General features: G+C 48.1%; 1 protein-coding gene across 1 annotated transcript in view; it reads right to left on the reverse strand.

Annotated features, from left to right (window-relative positions):
* The window catches only part of STK11 (serine/threonine kinase 11), an 895,845-nt gene that overhangs the window by 694,573 nt on the left and 182,397 nt on the right, over positions 1 to 18,875 (reverse strand). The window contains exon 2 of the mRNA XM_069647254.1: positions 7,364 to 7,447. Within this exon, the coding sequence (XP_069503355.1) occupies positions 7,364 to 7,447 (84 nt within the window). The remainder of the gene's footprint in view (positions 1 to 7,363; positions 7,448 to 18,875) is intronic.

Raw genomic sequence — 18,875 nt, forward strand, 5'->3', positions numbered from 1 at the left:
TTCTCTGGGGAGGGAAACAGCCGCGCATTGCCCTGAAAACGCTCTATCGCTCTGTGTGGGATGGGGGTATAGGACTGCCCAACATTCGTACATATTATTGGGCGGCACAAGCGGGAGTGGCAAATGAATGGCTACACGGAGACCCGCGGCTACCACATATCCGCGTGGAGACAGGGGACACTGGCTTGCCATCCCCCCTGCACGTACTATATGATAGCCCAAGGATCCTAAGAGCAACGCCGACAGGGTCCCGTCACATACAGAGAGTTTGGAGGGAGATACATAGATACTTAGGCTGGGCAGACAGACCAACCCTGATCCAACCCCTCTGGCGTAATGCACACCTTCCCGAAATACAAAAAATGGGCCATTTCGAAACCTGGGAGAGGAAAGGGATAACCACACTGGCGGACATAGTCCAGGAGGGGCGAATGATGGACTTTGAAACCCTGCGAACGAGACACGGGCTGTCACCCATGGACCGCTTCAGATACCTCCAGCTCACACACGCCAATAACACCCAACTCCCGAACCTGGCCGATATACCTGCCTGCTCTCCCCTGGAAACAAACATACTCCCGCACCCCATCCCCCATAAGGTAACCTCCACCCTCTATCAGGCAATTAACTCCTTTGGATCCAGGGAACTTGACATTCTCAGGGCTAAATGGGAACAGGACCTAGGGCCACTAGAGGCGGAGGAGTGGGTGGAGGCCCTGATGTCCCCGAGGGAAATAGGGATAGATGCCAAACTCCGGCTGATTCAGCTCCGAATTCTGCACAGGTCCTACTACTCCAGAACGCAAATGGCCAGTTGGGATGGGGATGTAACCGCAGAATGTAGTCAATGCAAGAGGGCAGAGGGCACCTTCTACCATTTGTTATGGGAGTGTGGGGTACTACAGGAGTTTTGGACTGCTTGTTTACTCCGCCTCTCCGGAATACTTGGCTCCACAATCCCGAGAGACCCTAAGCTTATCCTACTGGGTATAGGGGGCGAAACTGACCTTAACAAGTATGAAAGATTGTTTCTAGGAGTAGCACTTGGTGCTGGAAAGAGACTCACGGCAGCCACATGGGGCTCGGGGGACGGGATAACCATTGACAGATGGTCCAATGAAATGGACAGATGCGCCTCCCTGGAGAGGCGAATTTATAATGCAAGGGGCTCCCCCCGTAAGTTCCAGAAAATATGGGGAAAATGGGAACTATAAATGCTAAGACCAAAACAAGGGACAGCGGCGACGCCCTACGCAGCTGCCGGGTGGAGGGTGCGGATTTCCGAATTCGAACCCCAGTCCCCCCCTCCCCCCGCAGAACCACACAACTGTCAAGGAATATGTTGAGCACCCTGTCTATTGCGATCTTGATGATAGGTCTCCTAATGTCTTTTGTGTACTCATGCTGAAAGTGCTACCTTTCTTTTTCTTCTTTTTGTTCTCTGTTTAACAAACCAATAAAAAAAAGATTTATTAAAAAAAAAAAAACTTACCTGGAAGCCAAGCAAGTTTGGTTCTCACCAATCCGAAAATCCAGTGAAGTAACTGGATACCAACGAGCACCTGCATCAGAAGCAGGATGGAGAGCTCGTCCTTCCAGACCCAAAGGTGAGACGCTACGAGGAATCACAGAAGAGTTTCGAGGAGGGTGAGAGGGAAAAGTGGGAGGCTGATTGCATTACCCCGCAGACAGTTAATCCCCTATTTTCGCCTACAGAAGGATACTTCTGCGAGCCAGACAAGCCAGATTTGGGGGCCTGGTCCAGTCCGTCTTCCGAACCCTGCGCATCACCTTAGAAGAGGTCACAGCAGCGCAAACCAGGCCAGCGCCTCCGTGGGAGTCAGGTGAGCGTTACACATGGTTTTCCGGAACCTTCTCAACCTCCTGATCATTTGAGGAATGACAGGGACCGGTGGGAACGCATACAGAATTGGAAACTCCCAGTCCACTATGAACGCGTCTCCCAGAGCTCCTCTCGGGGGAAATTCCCTTGAGCAGAACAGGTCGCACTTCCTGTTGACACTGGTGGCGAACAGATCCACCTGAGGGGTTCCCCAAAGGGCGAAGATCTCCTGAAGGACTTCCTGAGCTAGTTCCCACTCGTGGGAGACTGTGCTCTGCCTGCTCAGAGCGTCCGCTGTCAAGTTCTTCTCTCCGGCTAGGTGAACTGCCGATAGAGAGATTCCTTCTTGGATTGCCCAAAACCAGAGCTGCATCGCCTCTCTGCACAGAGGTAGTGATCCTACGCCTTCTTTTTTGTTGAGGTAATGCATGGCCACTGTGTTGTCCGTCATTATCAGGACATTCTTTCCTTGTACAGATGGCAGAAAAGCCTTCAGCGCAAGTCTGATGGCCCTCAGCTCTAACAGGTTGATGTGTAGTCTGGGCTCCGATGGAGACCAACGACCGCTGATGGTCAAGTCGTTGGCATGGGCTCCCCACCCCGTGAGTGAGGCATCCGTGACTACTGTTATCTCCGGCCAAGGTTGCCAAAACTGCTCTCCTTTCAGAATGTTCTCCTGACAGGCCCACCACTGAAGGTCTCGAGCCACCCTGCCGGGAACCTGAAGAAGATCTGTCATTCTTCTTGAGAATTGTGACCACCGAGTCCTCAGTGCCCACTGGAGAGATCTCTTTCTCAGGCGAGCCTCTGGCACTAGGAAAATGCAGGATGCCATGAGGCCTAGCAACCTCAAAAAGTCGAAGGCTGGGAGACGTTGGGCATTTTGGAACTTGGTAACCATCTTTAGAATATCTTGAGCCCTCACCTCTGGTGGCGAGGCTTTTCCCAGAGAAGTGTCCAGGATCGCTCCGATGAACTGGAGTCTCTGTGATGGTATCATTTGTGACTTCTTTAAATTGAGGGAGAAGCCCAGTCTGTGAAGTGAGTGGCAAACGTGATTTAGCTGGATCTGAGCTTGTTCCGAAGATACATCCCTGATCAACCAATCGTCCAGGTAGGGGTAGACGTGAATCCCTTCCCTCCTTAGACTTGGCGCCACTACCGACATTAACTTGGTGAAGACCCTCGGGGCGGAGATCCGCCCAAATGGCAGTACCCGAAATTGATAATGAGAGTTGCCAATTGCGAACCTCAGGTATTTCCTGTGTTTGAAATGGATAGGCACATGGAAATAAGCGTCCTGGGGTTCCAGAGATACCAACCAGTCCTGGAACTGAAGGGCCTGGAGGATCTGAGAAAGAGTGACCATCTTGAATTTGTCTTTCCTGAGGAATTTGTTCAATTCTCGCAAGTCCAAGATGGGTCTCAGTCCTCCGTCTTTCTTTGGAATGAGAAATTAAGGGGAGTACCAGCCCTTGTTCCTCTCCGCTACAGTTACCGGTTCTATGGCACCTTTCTCTAGCAGGTCTAAAATTTCCTGCAAGAGGAGCGGATCTGGAGCTTTCTGAGAGCTGATCCCCGGTGGATGACTCTGAGGTATGCGTAGGAGAGGCAGGCAGTAACCTTGGGCAACTGTTTCCAATGCCCAAGCATCTGACGTGATAGCCTGCCATTCCGCCAGATGCCGAGTTAACCTGCCTCCTATAGGTGTCCTGTGAGGGAAGTCCTCAGAGTGGTTTTGGGGCGGCTGATGCAGATGCCGATGGTAAAGAGGCACCTGCTGTTGCTGAGGCTTTTGAATATCTACCCTGTCCACCTCGGGTAGTTCTTCTTTGTCCCCTTTGAGCTGGTCGTCCTCTACCTCTTCCGAATGTGGAATAGAAGCGAAAGGACTTGCCCCTCGCAGAGGTTCCTTTGGGACGAAAAGGTGTCTGACGGATTGCAGCGCCTAAGGATTTTGCTGCTGCTTTTGATGTCTGCAGTTTTTCTAAACTGTCATCCGCCTTTTTCCCCAAACAAAGAAGAGCCATCGAAAGGCATGTTCAAGAGCCTGGCTTTCACATCTGGGGCAAAACCAGACTTTCTCAACCAAGCGAATCTCCTGGTTGTTGTACTTGCCGCCATTGCTCTGCTGATACTGTCAGCCGAATCAATGCCCGTCTGAAGGGATTCGCACATAGCGTCTTTACCGTCCTATATGATATTTAGGAACGCCTCCCTTTCTTCTCCTTCCGGGATGCTGTCAGCCGCTGTAGAAGCACACTCCCAAAGTGTATGGCTGAATCTAGCAAGGGTGCAAGTAGCGTTAACAGATTTTAACGCCATGCTACATGCCGAAAAAACTTTCTTTGCCATAGCATCATATTTCTTATCGTCCCTGTCCTGTGGGACGGTAGGGTAAGCAGTCTTGACGTCAGTAGAAGATGCTGCCTGTACCACCAGACTTTCTGGGGATGGGTGTTTTGACAAAAACTCCGGGTCTGCAGAAGATACCCTGTATTTTGTAGACAGCTTTTTATTTACTGCCGGGACGACATCTGGGTTTCCCAGTTCGTCATAATCTTCCTCTGAAGAGCTTTATGAAAGGGCACTACAGGATCCTCCTGTGGACCTTTGTCAAGAATATCCGTGAGGTCATCTTGTTGGAAAGCCTGTGAAGGTGTTGACCACCCCATAAATTCGGGATCCTGGCCATTAAGGCTCTATAGGGGGTTTCAGCATGCTCCCCCGGGTCTGGCCTAGCAAACTCCACCTCAGGGGAAGTGTCTAACCCACTTGCCTCATGTAAGGAATCATGAAGATCCTTTAACCTGCGTTCTTCTGAGGATAACTCCTCTCTAACTGGGGTTGCAGGTCCCTGCAACTCAAATGTGTCTTCCTGTTCAGATAGTTCTGCCTCTTCCAAAATTGAGGACATAGTTCTCAATTGTTCTGAACTCACAAAGGGTGTAAAACCCATCTCCAAGGCAGAGGGTGCCAAACTTGTCATTATCGGCCTCGAAAACGTCGATGTCGTCAACGCCGACGTCGAAGGCTTCGGGCGTGGCATCGAAAACAAAGGTGGAGGCCTCGAGGTCCTCGATAGAATAGGGATTCTGCTCGAGGAAGTCGACAATCTCGATGCCATCGTCATCGAGGACCTGGGGATAGTCACTGGGTGCGTCGTAACCGTGACCTTCCTTGGCGTCGACGCCGGTGTCGAAGATGGCGTCGAGTCGACAGACGCGTGTGTCGAAGGTCCCTTCGACAACGGCATCGAAGACACCGACCTCGGCGTCGACAGAACCTTCGAAGAAGTTTGAGGTCATAGCTTTACTCGAGGGTTCGTGACGCACTCGAGAAGCTTCCTTCGCCGGGTACTGCGACTCGCAGCGTTTTTGACCTTTGGGTCTTTCGAACAGAGCATCGCTCTCGGCAGTCTTCGAGGGGGTTGAGGCCGCTTTCTCGAAGACGCTCATCATATTTTTGCGGAATTCCTCCCATTCAGCCCGGGAACTATGTTTCGTGGGGCAAGGGATTCTCTTAGGAGAAACAGAGGAAGAGGAGGACGGAAAAGGGGATCTTCGACGTCTCCTCTTCGAGTGCTTCGATCTCGAGGAGTGATGGGACCCACTCCGAGACCTGAGGCGCGAATGGTGACGAGGAGACTAATGTCTCGACTTCATCGAGGAAGAAGAAGCTTTTGAAGTCTTGCCTTTCTCGAGCTTCTCCTACGCTCCTTCAGGGCCTTAGCTGTCATGGACATACAGTCCTCGCACTCCGAACAATGGTGTTCAGCTCCCAAACACCACAGACAAACTCTGTGAGGGTCAGTCAGCGACATCTTTTTCCCACAATCTCAGCATTTTTTGAAGCCGGACCGAGGGGTCGTCGGTTCCGACGAGGAAGCCATCGTGTACGGATCGAATATCTTGAGGTAAATAGGATAAATTGTCTACGAAACTGAGCAACGGTAGTCCGAGGCACTGAGTAAGCGCGGAAAAACGGAACTGAACAACGGACGCTGCACGCAGCCTTTATAGGCAGGATGACGTCGACACGGCGGCTCTCGAGGGACATCGACTCGGCGGACGTCGACGCGCAGCGCCCTCTAGAGAAAAATTTTCCGAGGCCAGCAGAGCTGGAAGGAGATATCTAAGATAAGGAATACGTCGGACAACACAATCCCTTCGAAGTATACATTTGTATGCATAAATAGAATGTACAACAACAACAAAGCCAATAAATATGAAATGCTGAATATGATGAAGTCACTAATGAATGTGAATGTAAAGCTAACAAACGTGATCAACAGCTAATGATTACTGTGCCTTGAGAAAGTCCGGGTAAGGGCGAAACACAAGCACATGCTTCTGAAAGGAGATTGTTGGCACTACGTACATAAGAAAAAAATGAGACTAACATTAATCAGAAATTAAGTATACATACTTAAGACTCAAGCTATTTATACAAAAGCATAGGCGCATGAACCGAACTTCGCACATCCCTCTAAAAACTTCTTGAATCTGACTGACCAGTGAGTATCAGTCTCTGCTAAGATCTTCTGCCAGACTAAACCCTCCCCCCAACCCCCAATCTGATACTAACTTAACCCCAGGAAGGCGCACTGCCCTATACTTCCTACCCTTGATTTTATACATGGGTAAGCCAGACTGCCTCGCAAAGAAACTACAAGGCATCACAAACACAGCAGCAAGACTTCTAAGAATAAAGAAAAGTGAACACATCACCCCGGCCTTGAGAAGCCTACAGTTACTACCAAGAATCCACTTCAAAGCACTCTTCAGTGATCATAGAGCACTGCATGGATAGGGAGCGGAATTCCTACCATCAAAAATCACCCCCTTCCACACAAGAAGGACTTGGAAATCAAGTAGCAAACCTCATGCCTCCACAGATATCTTGAAATCCTCTGCTCCCAAGGACCACCCTTCACCAAATACACATTCTGACAGTGGCTTACAGAAAATACCTGTAATGTTCAATTGTATGTGAAAGCTACTCTAATTTTACTTTTTAGTGAAGAAGATATTTAGTCTTCCTATGAATGTAACAATGTTCTTGATGATTCAACTTGCTACCAACAAGACGCTGACTTTGGGGACGACCAAAGATAAAAGGCCTTTCAGAAATACTTTGCTACTTGTCAGTGATAGCCAGACAAAAAGCAGGTTAGACATCTGGGATGCCCCAGATGTCTTCTAGGGGGGGCTCTACAAGATGAGTGGAGATATAAGTCCCTTTCTTTAGAGACTGACAAACTCCCTGGTCCATTCCATAGAAGGCTACAGCGCTGGGCTGCTTTAACGTCACAAGGGATTGTAATTGAATAAGTAGCAAATATAAAATCTGAATTAAAGCATGGTTATGTTTGAGGATTGTGGGCCTGTCTAGCAAAGGCCGTAACAGAGAACATTCAATAGTGCAAGGAAGGCAGCCAAAACATGGCATTAATGCAGATCCCCAACCACCCCCCCCCCCCGCACCATCATCACCCCCACAAGATAATGCAAAGGATATATCTTCTGCTTTTCATCATTAAATAAAACATCTACAAGCTGGATGACGTTTCGGTGCCGCAACCGCCGGAGGAGCTGGATTTCTCTGAGGGGGGAGGGAGAGAGATAAAAAAACAAAGTTAAATAGGAGTACATCACAGTCCTAGCTACCGATTTAAACAGAAGAGAAAAGACAAATTGCAGGCCAAGAGTGGCTCCTATGTATATACCTGACAAAGCAGACCAGTTCAACACAAGTATGATGATCATGAAATGGACAAGTATGCTAAATACCCACCAAAACAAGCACTTTGTAGACTTTTGTGCCAACTGATGAAAACCACAAGTAATTTAGGTACTCGGAGCATGCCATGTATAGAGCCATATCTTGAGTACTAGTGTTTTTTCAGTTGTCATTCTATTGAGCAAGGTGCTTTTGTTGAGGTTATTATACTATGCTGTTTAACGGTGCAAAAAGTCTTCAGTATCTCTACGTAGAGTCTAGTATGTCGTTACATACCATACGGATTGAGCAGCAGAGCAAATCTAAGCCTGTGTGCCAGGCCTCGACCCCACCAAAACAGGAAAGCAGTTTAGATAAAACAACATTCTTAAGGAAAACTAAGGACGGTTACAAGGGACAGTAACCTGCATTTTCTTCTACTGTGTTCATATTTAATTTATTTGTATAGTGCCTAACGAGCCCAGTGTCATAGTGGTGCTTAGACAAGGACATATGAAAAAATAAATAAATAAATAAATAAAAATAAAACAAAAAAAAGACCCCAGAACCAAATCAAATCAGAGCAATATTCAAAAGGTCTAGAAGAACAGGGCAGTTTTCAGCTTGCGCTTGAAGGAGGCAAGCGAGTAACATGTTCTCAGATCCAATGGAAGATTGTTCTAGATTTTCGGGGCAGCATACAGGAATGGTCTAAGCCACATAGGAGAGTGTCGTCTTTAGTAGTTCCAAGAGGCAGGTGTTAGAACTCGGCGCAATGCGGCTCGGAAGCAGAGAAATGCATTTGGACAGATGCCCAAGCGCCTGCCGTATTGTCTCGGGTGGATAGCTTAGGGACAACCTGCTCGCCTTGGAAACAAGACGACACAGAGCAACACAGGTTTGATTCCCAGGTCAGCGCTTAGAAACCTCTGGGTCTTAAAAGTGTTATAAATAACCTATCATATCATAGACATCTGTGCGTAATACAGGTTGTATACGAATTGATCGTTTTACAACTGCTCGAATGACAATTGACCTTTTCACAATTGACCGAATTGTGAAGGTCAATTGTACCATATATGTGGGGTGAAACCCCCCCACAGCCCCCCCCCCCCAATGCCAAAACCCCAAAACCCATATATATATGCTGCATCTGTTCCTTGGGCTTTTCAGATCATTAAGGTGCGCAAGAGCAGTTGTTCATGCATCAGTCCACTACCCAGGTGCCCGGCGCTGGGCACCTGCCTACCCTCTAATTTCAGGTCCAGATTCCTGTCCACACAGCCGTATACCCACAGGGCCTCCTGGCAACCCTTGTACTTGGGTCTGTATATATGGGATACATTACTCACCGTAATCGTATTTCTGGTGCTTGTATCTGCTTAGATTCACATGCTGTGCATACGCCGACATCTAGTGGAAGCTGCGGAGTATTACAGTTTGTTTTTCGAAACTCGAAAATGGGCGTCGACACAGGGCGTGCCAGTAATACTATCCCTAGTGTGACGTCCACTGTACCCAAGATCCCCCACGCGTCTAGGATCCTCAGATTGCATTTTTTCTGACATGAGGTAGCATGAGGAGTAGCGCGAGTACAGATAATCCAAGCAGATAGAAAGGTAAGACTACAAGCAATCATGCACCTTCTCTCAGAGGGGAGGAAGGGTGGGTCGCATGTGAATCTAAGCAGATACAAGCATCAGAAATACGATTACGGTGAGTAATGTATCCCTTCTGAGGCTTGTGGAATCTGCTTAGATCACATGCTGTGCATAGATTAGCGAGCAGTATCTGAAGGAGGTGGGATGTGAGAAGGGTCGTGAGCAAATAAGTGTCTTAGAACCGCTTGTCCCACTTGTGTATCTGCCTTGGAATGGGTGTCAATGCAGTAATGCGGAGTAAAAGTGTGAATAGAGCTCCAAGTAGCTGCTTTGCAAATGGTGTCAAGGGGCCACAATGCCTCTAGTAGAGTGGGCTCTTGGCGTGAAAGGCAGAGTTCTTTCAGAGAGTGAGTAACACATCTGGATACAGTTAATAATCCACTTTGAGATGGCACCTTTAGAGAGGCGATCCCCCTCTCTGCCTGTAGCTACGGAGACAAACAGTTGATCTGTTTTTCTTAGCGGTCTGGTTTTATTTACATAGTAGAGGACCGCCCTACGCACATCTAGGGTGTGTAGTTTCACCTCAGCCGAGCTTTGAGGGTCCTGGAAGAAAGCCGGAAGCTCGATGGACTGGTTTACATGGAATTTTGATATGAACTTAGGTGAGAACCTAGGGTGTGTGCGTAAAACCAGTTTGTCTTTATGGACAGTAAAGAAGGGATCCTGCACTGACAGAGCCTGAATTTCACTGACCCTTCTTATAGAAGTAATAGCTAGTAAGATGGCTATTTTATAAGTCAGGTGTTTGAGACTGCTTTTATGCATGGGCTCGAAAGGGGGGCCCATGAGCTTGGCTAGCACCACATTAAGGTCCCTCCCTGGTGGTGGGTTTGAAATAGGAGGGTGAAGTCGCTTTACTCCTTCCATGAAGGCTTTAACTACTGGTACTTTCCACCACGAGACCTTGATAGTGGTGTATGCCGACAGGGCTGCCAGGTGTACTTTCAGTGAGTTAAAAACCAATCCTGCATCTAGCAGGTGGAGCATGTTTGTAACAATAGTGGAAGGAGTGCAATCAACAGGGATGGCTTGTCTACTCTTAAAAGTGGAAGAGGTTTGTTATCTGGTGCCAAAGTAACCGTGCCTTGCGTTTGGTTTCCTAGATTCCTTTAGTATGTCCATACACCTCTGTGGCAAATTGAGATGTCCAAACTCTATGACCTCAGGAGCCATGCTGCCAGGTTCATTGAGTTGGGTTGCTGGTGCACTGTTTGATCTTGGTGCTGGGACAGTAGGTTGTACCAGACTGGAAGTTTGATGGGCTCGCACACCGCCATCCTGCGCAGGTGTGGGAACCACGGTTGTCTTGCCCACATGGGAGCAACTAGGACGAGCGTCATCGACTCTCTGTTCATCTTGTTCATCACTTTCCTGATGAGAGGAGTTGGTGGAAAAGCGTCCGCAAACATCCCTGACCAGTTCATCCACAGGGCGTTCCCCTGGGAGTCTGGTTGGGGGAACCTAGATGCAAATCCTGGGCATTGTCTGTTTTCGCTTGTGGCGAATATGTCTATAGTGGGGAAACCCCACTGAGAGAAGATATCTTCTACGACCTCTCTGTGTAGAACCCATTTGTGTTCCTCTGGGAGGGAGTCTCTGCTCAGAGCATCCGCTAGGGAATTGAGCTCCCCTGGAACATGTTGTGATGACAGGAAGATGTTCCGTCCGAGTGCCCATATCCAGATTTGGCGAACGAGTCCCTGCTGGCTTGTTCAGGTAGAACATGGCTGTTCTGCTGTCCGTCCGGATTTGCAATGACAGGTTTAGTAGGTGGGGCTCGAACGCTTGAAGCGCTCTGAATACTGCCAGAAGCTCTAGCAGGTTGATGTGGTTCTTGGCCACTGAGGGAGACCAGAGACCCTTAGCTGTGTGGTGGAGATGGTGAGCTCCCCACCACGTAAGACATGCATCGGTAGTGACTACTGCCTGTACTTCGGGATCGTAAAAGGGTTTCCCCTGTGCGAGATTCTCTCTTGTCCACCAGTGAAGGCTTTGTACTAGTGTTGGCGAAACGACCACTAGATCGTCCCACTGACCACTTGCCTGAGACCACTGTTTCGCCAACCATTCCTGCATGAGACGCATGCGCAGGTGCGCGTGGGGGACCAGGTAAATACATGACGCCATCATGCCCAGTAACCGCATTGCTTTGCATACCGTTATTTGGTGACCGGACTGATAATGCGGAATTTGCAGTAGTATATTCCGAATTCTTTCCTCTGAAGGAAAGGTCAACCCCTCTTGGGTATCTAGGATTGCTCCTAGGAACTGTTTGGAGGTGCTTGGCACCAGGCTTGACTTTTTCTCGTTGATTGAGAAGCCTAACTCGTGGAGGAGGTTGATAGTCCTTTGAATGTTTGTCCTGCAAATTACTGGGGTTTCCCCCGTTATGAGCCAGTCGTCCAGATAAGGGTACACCGGGATTGCCTCCCTGCGTAGGTGTGCAGCCGTCACCGCCAGTACCTTGGTGAATACCCTTGGGTGCTGAAGCTATCCCAAAGGGCAGTACCTTGAATTGGTAGTGTCGACTGTCCACCTTGAAGCGCAAGTACCTTCTGTGCGCTGGGAACATGGAAATATGAAAATAAGCATCTTTCATATCCAAGGTTGCCATGTAATCCCCCTTTTTTAGGAGGGGGATTACCTCTTGTAGCTTAGTCATACGAAACTTTTGGGGCTTGACATACTTGTTGGCAGGCCGTAAGTCCAATACTGGGCGCATTGTCAAATCTTTCTTTGGCACAAGGAAGTAAGTTGAATAAATACCCTTGTTTACCTGGTGTCCCGGGACGAGTTCTATCGCGTCCTTTTCTAGCAGAATGGCGCTCTCCTCGAGGAGAATCTTCTGATGTTCTAAAGAGTGTACTCTTTGTCGTGGAGGATGGTTCCGGGGACGCTGCAGTAGTTCTATACAGTGCCCTGTGGATACTGTTGACAGCACCCATCTGTCTGATGTGATCCCTTCCCAAGCCTGGGTGAAGTTGGAAATGCGTCCCCCCTACTGGGGTTGCGTGAGAAGGGACCCTGAACTGAGCGTCTCTGCTTTGGTGGAGGCGTGCCGCCTCCCTTGCTGGGGCTGTCTCTGCCTTTACCATGACCTCTTCTATTACCCCTGCCGTAACCCTGGGTAGACTGTTGTTCCACTGTGTACCCTGCCCCTGGGAATAGTTAGATCCTCTCTGGGAATTTTGGCCGCGTGGGCGACGAAAATTACTATTCCCTCTCTGGTTAGGGGGTTTATTGGTTAACTGGCCAAGGGACTTGAGTGTTTCGTATTCGTCCTTGGCATTCTTCAGTGCGTCTTCGACCGCCTTACCAAACAATAGATCGGCTTCCACCGGTTTGTCCAACAATGATGCCTGGTTGTCTGCCTTAAAACCAAACTGCCGTAACCACGCATGTCTCTTGATAACAGTGCCTTCTGCTATCAATCTGCCTGCGTTGTCCGCGGCGTCAAAGGTTGCTTTCAAAATGCAACCAGACACGGCTCTAGCCTCTGTGGAAATCCGAGCTAACTGGCCCTTTAAAGGTTCAGGAGCAGAGGCTATGAGTGCCGCGACTTCTTCCCACTGATGGCAGTTGTAGCTGGCCAACAGGGTGGTGGAGTTTGCAATCCTTGCTTGATAGGCGGACGTTGAGGCTACTTTCCTGCCGAAACCATATAGATTTTTGCTCTCCTTGTCGGGAGGGGCTTCGGACAATGACAAGGGTGTTCCAGTCCTCTTACGAGTGTTAGTGACAACTAGGGAGTCTGGTTTCAAATGTCCTCTTATATAGAGAGGTTCAGACTGGGCTGCCCTGAAACGTTTTTCAACCCTGGGATTGACTGCTCTGGTGAGGTTCGGGTTCACCAGGGACGGGTCTATTCTTCGCTGAATGGACTGAAGGATAGGGATGATCTGGGCAACAGGCCTCCTTTCTCCCACTAACTCCTCTGCGAAGTCCCTCTCCTCCTGGACACTGTGGGTGTCAATATGGTAATGTTCTGCTGCACTTGCGAGAACCTCATTTAGGAGGGGTTGGTTATCGACAGGGGAGTCGGTAACCGGGGCTTCGTTTTCTACCGGGGAATCTACTCTGTAGGTTTCAGGGTTTTCTCTTCCTCTTCTTGGTCCTCATCATCCCCATAGTAGCCCGTCCCGGTTTGCTCTTCTACCATGCCAAATTCTTGGTCCTCACCAAAGGAAGCCTCTCCTTGATACAGCGTGTATGGTCTTGAGTATGGTTGTACCTCTAAGGGGTCTGTAGGCCTCATCGGTGTTTCAAACCGGGGCTTCTTACTCAGGGGGATAGAATCATTAGAGCCTGAGGGTGTCGCCCCTTGTGGATCATACAAAAGGAAATGTTCTGGAATTTTATCGTAAAAATCAGCCAAAGAAGACATCCTTGACATGACCCTATCTATGTCTTCACTCAACCATTTTTTGGAACTGGGAATGACTCTCAGCAAGTCTCAGTGATTTATCTTGAGTAGATTTGCTGGTTCTAGACATATCAGCAGACCTGGTTTTGTCTGTCTGTTTAGGGGGAGTGGTGTGTTTCACAGGTGTGAAAGAGTGCAAAGGCTGCTTCTTCTGCTGTTTTCCCCCCTCCCCGTGAGTAGAAAAATGTTTTCCCTGTCCTTTTGTGGCACCGGAGGTTTTCGACGCCTGCCGTCGAGGATCGGGGGTAGGGTCCCTGTCCTTCGAGCGTGGGGCCTCACTGATTTTAACTGCAGGCTCCGACTCCTGGAGCGTGGCCTGGGGGTGGAAGTCGTCTTCGTCCTCCGACGATCGAACTTCTGTTAGCCTAGGGAGCGAGGCACTCTTGGCAAGAGTGGATGATTGCCTGGAGTCATGCGGCGATCTCGATCGAGAACGCCCAGAGGACACCGAATCGGACTGTTCTGTTTGTGCCTCTTTCCGAGAACTCGATGTCGTCGAGTCTCGGTTGGACTTCCGTGTGTTTAGTGTGTGTGGTGTGTGAAGCGCTTGTGTCGCCGGGTGTCTTCCCCATAGCCGCCCTGCCGGACGACCTTCCGAGGTCGGGGACTTGCGCTCGGCTGTCTTTCGACGCCGTAATGCCCTCGCCATCCGAAAGTACGGCGTCGCTGAAGGCGCCCTCCGCTGCCATGGCCGCCTGCCTGGCGTGGTGGTTCCAACGCTTCGTCGAACGGTCCTTAAGTGTCTTAGGTTTAAACCTACTACACGCTCTGCAGTTCGCTTCGGGGTGGTCCCTCGGCAAGCAGAGATTGCACGTGGCGTGCCTGTCGACCCAAGGGTATTTGCGATTGCACTTGGGACAGAACTGAAAAGGGGTACCCTCCATACGCACCTTGAGGCAGCGGGCTGTTAAGTGTAGGAAATGTATAAGGTGTACCTATATACCAAGAGTGTAGAGTATGTACAACCCCCACTCTCCCTACTTGCAGGGCCGAGGCCAGAGGCCTTCCAAGGCCCGGGCCGAGGCCAGAGGCCTTCCGAGGCCCAAATCCGTCGTGCAGCAGCCGACGGTCGATTTCTTCTCCAGCCGGCGTCGTGTCGAAGTTCGACGTTGGGATGGGGAAGGATGTAAATAAATTAATATTTTAGCAAAAGTATGGCTAAGGCCAGGGGACTCCGCAAAATGCTTGCGACCAGTATGGCGGAAAAAAACAATCTGAGGATCCTAGACGCGTGAGGGATCTTGGGTACAGTGGACGTCACCTCAATTGTAAACGACCAATTTGGGTAATACCGTAATACAATGCACACGAAGAGAGATCTTACTGCAGACAGAAAGCCAGTGCAGGTTTCTCATGGCTGCAGTCACATGGTTTGTTCTCTGTAATCCCTCAACGATGCAAACAGCATTGTTTTGGATAACCTGTAAGCGACCCAAGTTATTTTTTTAAGATGCCAAGCAGTAGACGGGAGAAATAGTCAAGTTTTGCCCCTATGAGGGCACGTGCGATCGGAGCACAGAGGTGCTAAGAAATGGGAAAAGCTGGACAAAGCAATTTTAGATGGTATGAGGTGCTGGAAACAAGACTATTAACCTGGGCCTTGCTAGTGAGTTCTTGGTCCAATGTCACCCCCAGTGTCTGGAGCTTCGAATGAGTAGATATACTACAACCTGCATATTCTGGATTACGCTTGTGTAGCTGTGAATTGATACACAGAACCAGGAGTTCCTTTTTTTTTTTTTTTTTTTTAAATCATTGAGCGCAAGCATATTAGCTTGCATCAAAATTTGAAATTGGTCATAGGTAGAGTTCAGCGTGTAGTCAGTGGCATAATTCCCTGTGAGAGGGACAAGGCACTGCGTGTCGTCTGCATAATTAGCATATATACTACCTGCTTCCTCGAACTGGTCAAACAGAGGGAGCATATAGATGTTAAAAAAAATTTTTTAAAAAGAAAAAGAGTCTGACACGCACAAACCTTGTGGATTTCAACCACTGAGTGGATCTTGAGGAAACATGCGATGTGTTCTCTCCGCCAATATGGAATCATCCACCAGATCGAATGTGGCAGAGAGATCAAGTAGCACAAGCATAGTAGTATTCCCTCTCTAGAATCATAGACATGTTGGTGATTAGTTCGCAGAGGGTAGATTCAGTGCTATGAACACGTCTCAAACCGGATCGTTTGTGGCCCAGGGTGTCATGTTTAGCAAGGAGATCAAACTGTAAATTAGCCACTTTATCCAGAATTTTGATTAGATGGGGGAATATTCATAATGGGTCAATAATTACCCTGCACAACATGGTCCAAGGAAGATTCTATCAAGGGAGGAATCCAGGCCTGATTTTTACCACTTGGGATGGAATTCTCCCTGAAGGAGGCATTCTCAAATTTAGTTATGAGTTGTACTAGCTGCGGCGCACACGCCTTCACTGTGATGGCAGGACAAATGTCCCCTTTACCAGTTTGTTGGCTTTAGCGTTCTTAACATTTTGGCAAGATCATGGTCAGATATAGGATGGAAATCAAATTCCAGGCATTTCATATTGATGTTGGATGCCGCAATATCAGGTCCTTTGTTGCCTGTCTTGCTTTCAGAGGCAATGTTAGACTGAATGTTTAATGTATCCAGTAGTAGCGAGAAACCTAGGGGGTATTCTCCCATATAGACCAGGGGAAGGCCACCGATTTTGGTTCTCAACGCTCGGGGTGGACAAGCGAGGGAGCATCACCAGAGTAGGGGAGGCCGGGGTTGACCTCAGGTGAATACCCTAGGAGAGAAGCAGTATTCCAATGGGACAGCAGTGGAGGAGGAAGTCCCAGATGCTTTCTTGGGATATCTTGATTCCCATGACCCAAACCCAGGTAGATTGAATGAGTCAAGGATTTTGCTATCATGGCGCCAAGGCGAGAAGGGAAAGAGTTGATTACCCAAGAGGAAAATGGAGTAAGGCGCAAGTAACACGTGGTCGGGAGTAACGGTTCTCATTATTGACTGCTGATATGTTGTTGCAAAATGAGAATGTATTTGCGTTCGGAGTGAAGGTCAGTTCATTTCATTTCATTTCATTTCTTCAGTAGGCGCTCAGTATGGGCGCACATATAGCAAACCTCATAAGGGTCAATTGTTTAAGAATGTAGGGAGTCACTGTTTGTAAAACATTCCCTTTGATAAGTTATGCTTCAGAAAAGGTTTGTGAAGCTCATGAAATATCAGTTCCCGAGGACGTCTTACTGCAAACAACTACTGTGTGACTGCGGAGGCCGAAATGGAGACGGTGCACATAATGTAAGCTTATTTCTCAGGCCTGTACACCAAACTGCCATTATTCACTTAGTGTGAAAAAAAATATACTAGTAATGCATTTGGAAGTTTGTGTGCCGTTGAAATTTCAGATTGCATTTTACCGCTGTCTGTACAATGTCACTACAATTTCCACTATTACCTACAAAACTTATGTGGCACTGATACTTTACCTAGTATGGCTATTGCATATTGTCGCCGTTTGTAGGGAATCAGTACATTTCCCCACATAACATTCTTTATTAATATAGATGCTATGTAGTACACCTTACATTTCCGCAAAGGGTTCATATTGATCTTTTTTGTCATTTTCCCCTGAGCTACTTCCTTCCGTATTGCGAGTGTCATGGATTGCAGCGTCCGAGTGATGGGTTTTTTAATCGTCAATTGCAGCTATTCGTCACCGTTTGTATGTGCGTCATCATTGAATGGGATGACCGCATCGGACCTCTATGTCCCTATGCAGTTTTAGCAGTAAGAAGCAACATACCCTCCTTTCTGGTGTCATAGTTTGCAACCATTCATGTCGCCTTGTAAATCACTGACAGGAATACGCCTACTGTGTCAACCACGCATAATTTATGTGTGGTTAAACTACAACGTCACCACTGCCACTAACATTATACTTTCTGATGGACTACATACCAACGATTGACGGCATCTTGCCAATGAATGTGAGAGGAAACCTACTACTGTGTCGCCACTGCACACTGTGTGCATGATAAAAACTGTGGCGCCAAGGCATGGTGACTGTGAGAAAACAACGTGACCGTCAAAATGAACATTTTCATTGTGCGGCGGAGAAACAAACTTCAAATTTCGTTGCAACTGAGATAAGGGTGATGATTTAGCGCTGTGCATTGTGAAATAAAAGTACATTACTACTCTTTACATGCGAGTGTGTTTTTTAATCATTTCATGTTCCCCTTCACAATCTGCCATGGTACGTTGCAGGTTGTAGTATGTTCTTTAATAGGTGCCGTATCACGGTGTGTAAGCCTTTAAGAAAGAATTTGTTTACTCTGCCAAGGTACATCATCCAGAACGCTATTGCACACCACTTGCTTTGGCAACTAAGGCTCGGGCCCATCTATTATGCTTTTGTGCCGTTAGGGTACTCTGTTACCCAGCTGCCCCAATTACAAAACATTAGTTCTGCATGAAGACGCTATGTTGTCAGATTTGGTATCTTTGTAAAAGTGGAAAAATGAGATCAGGTGCACTGAAAGTGTTTGCTGTACAGAAACGTTTCAAAAGCAATGCTTCCTTATACCTTCGCACTACACATTTCTTCACCCTTTTCACCTTGTGACACTTATACAAAAATGTGTGCACAGGTCAGTGGTAAGGGTGTTACTTGCCATATTTCTGCCATTAGTGCACTTCACTTCCTAGGGGTGGTTGTGATTTTGTCCACATATTAGAGGATTACTTTTTTGCGTTGAACGCTCATTTTTGCCAAACATGTTCCCTGTATGTTCCACTCATTTATGTAAAGGTCATTGCGCACGAACAAACACCTTTGTATTTTACATGTCAGTGTTTTCATACTTCACAAGTGCAGTCATGTACATAAGCAATCAACGGTAGGCCTTTCGTCTCTGAAGGGTACGCTGTAGGTATGCTTACTGACCAGTGTTGGGGAAGCAAATACTTCAATTTACATGTTGGGACAAAACATTGCATTGCAGTCAACATGTCCACCAGACACTGGCTTTCTGTGTTGCTGATAACCACACATTTTCGAACTAATACAAATCATCTTCGCCCACTACGGTCACACGTTTTCCTTTTTTACTTTCTGGCAGCTGTAATGGAGAATCGGAAAGACTTTCTATGAAACGGCCGCTTTCCCTTTCCATGGTGGCCATCTTGGAAAAGGATTTGTTTTTTCATACGGGAACGCCAGAGGCGTTCCG

This window comes from Ambystoma mexicanum, chromosome 1p (assembly GCF_040938575.1).
Source record: "Ambystoma mexicanum isolate Mex_15411 chromosome 1p, UKY_AmexF1_1, whole genome shotgun sequence".
NCBI classification, from domain to species: domain Eukaryota; kingdom Metazoa; phylum Chordata; class Amphibia; order Caudata; family Ambystomatidae; genus Ambystoma; species Ambystoma mexicanum.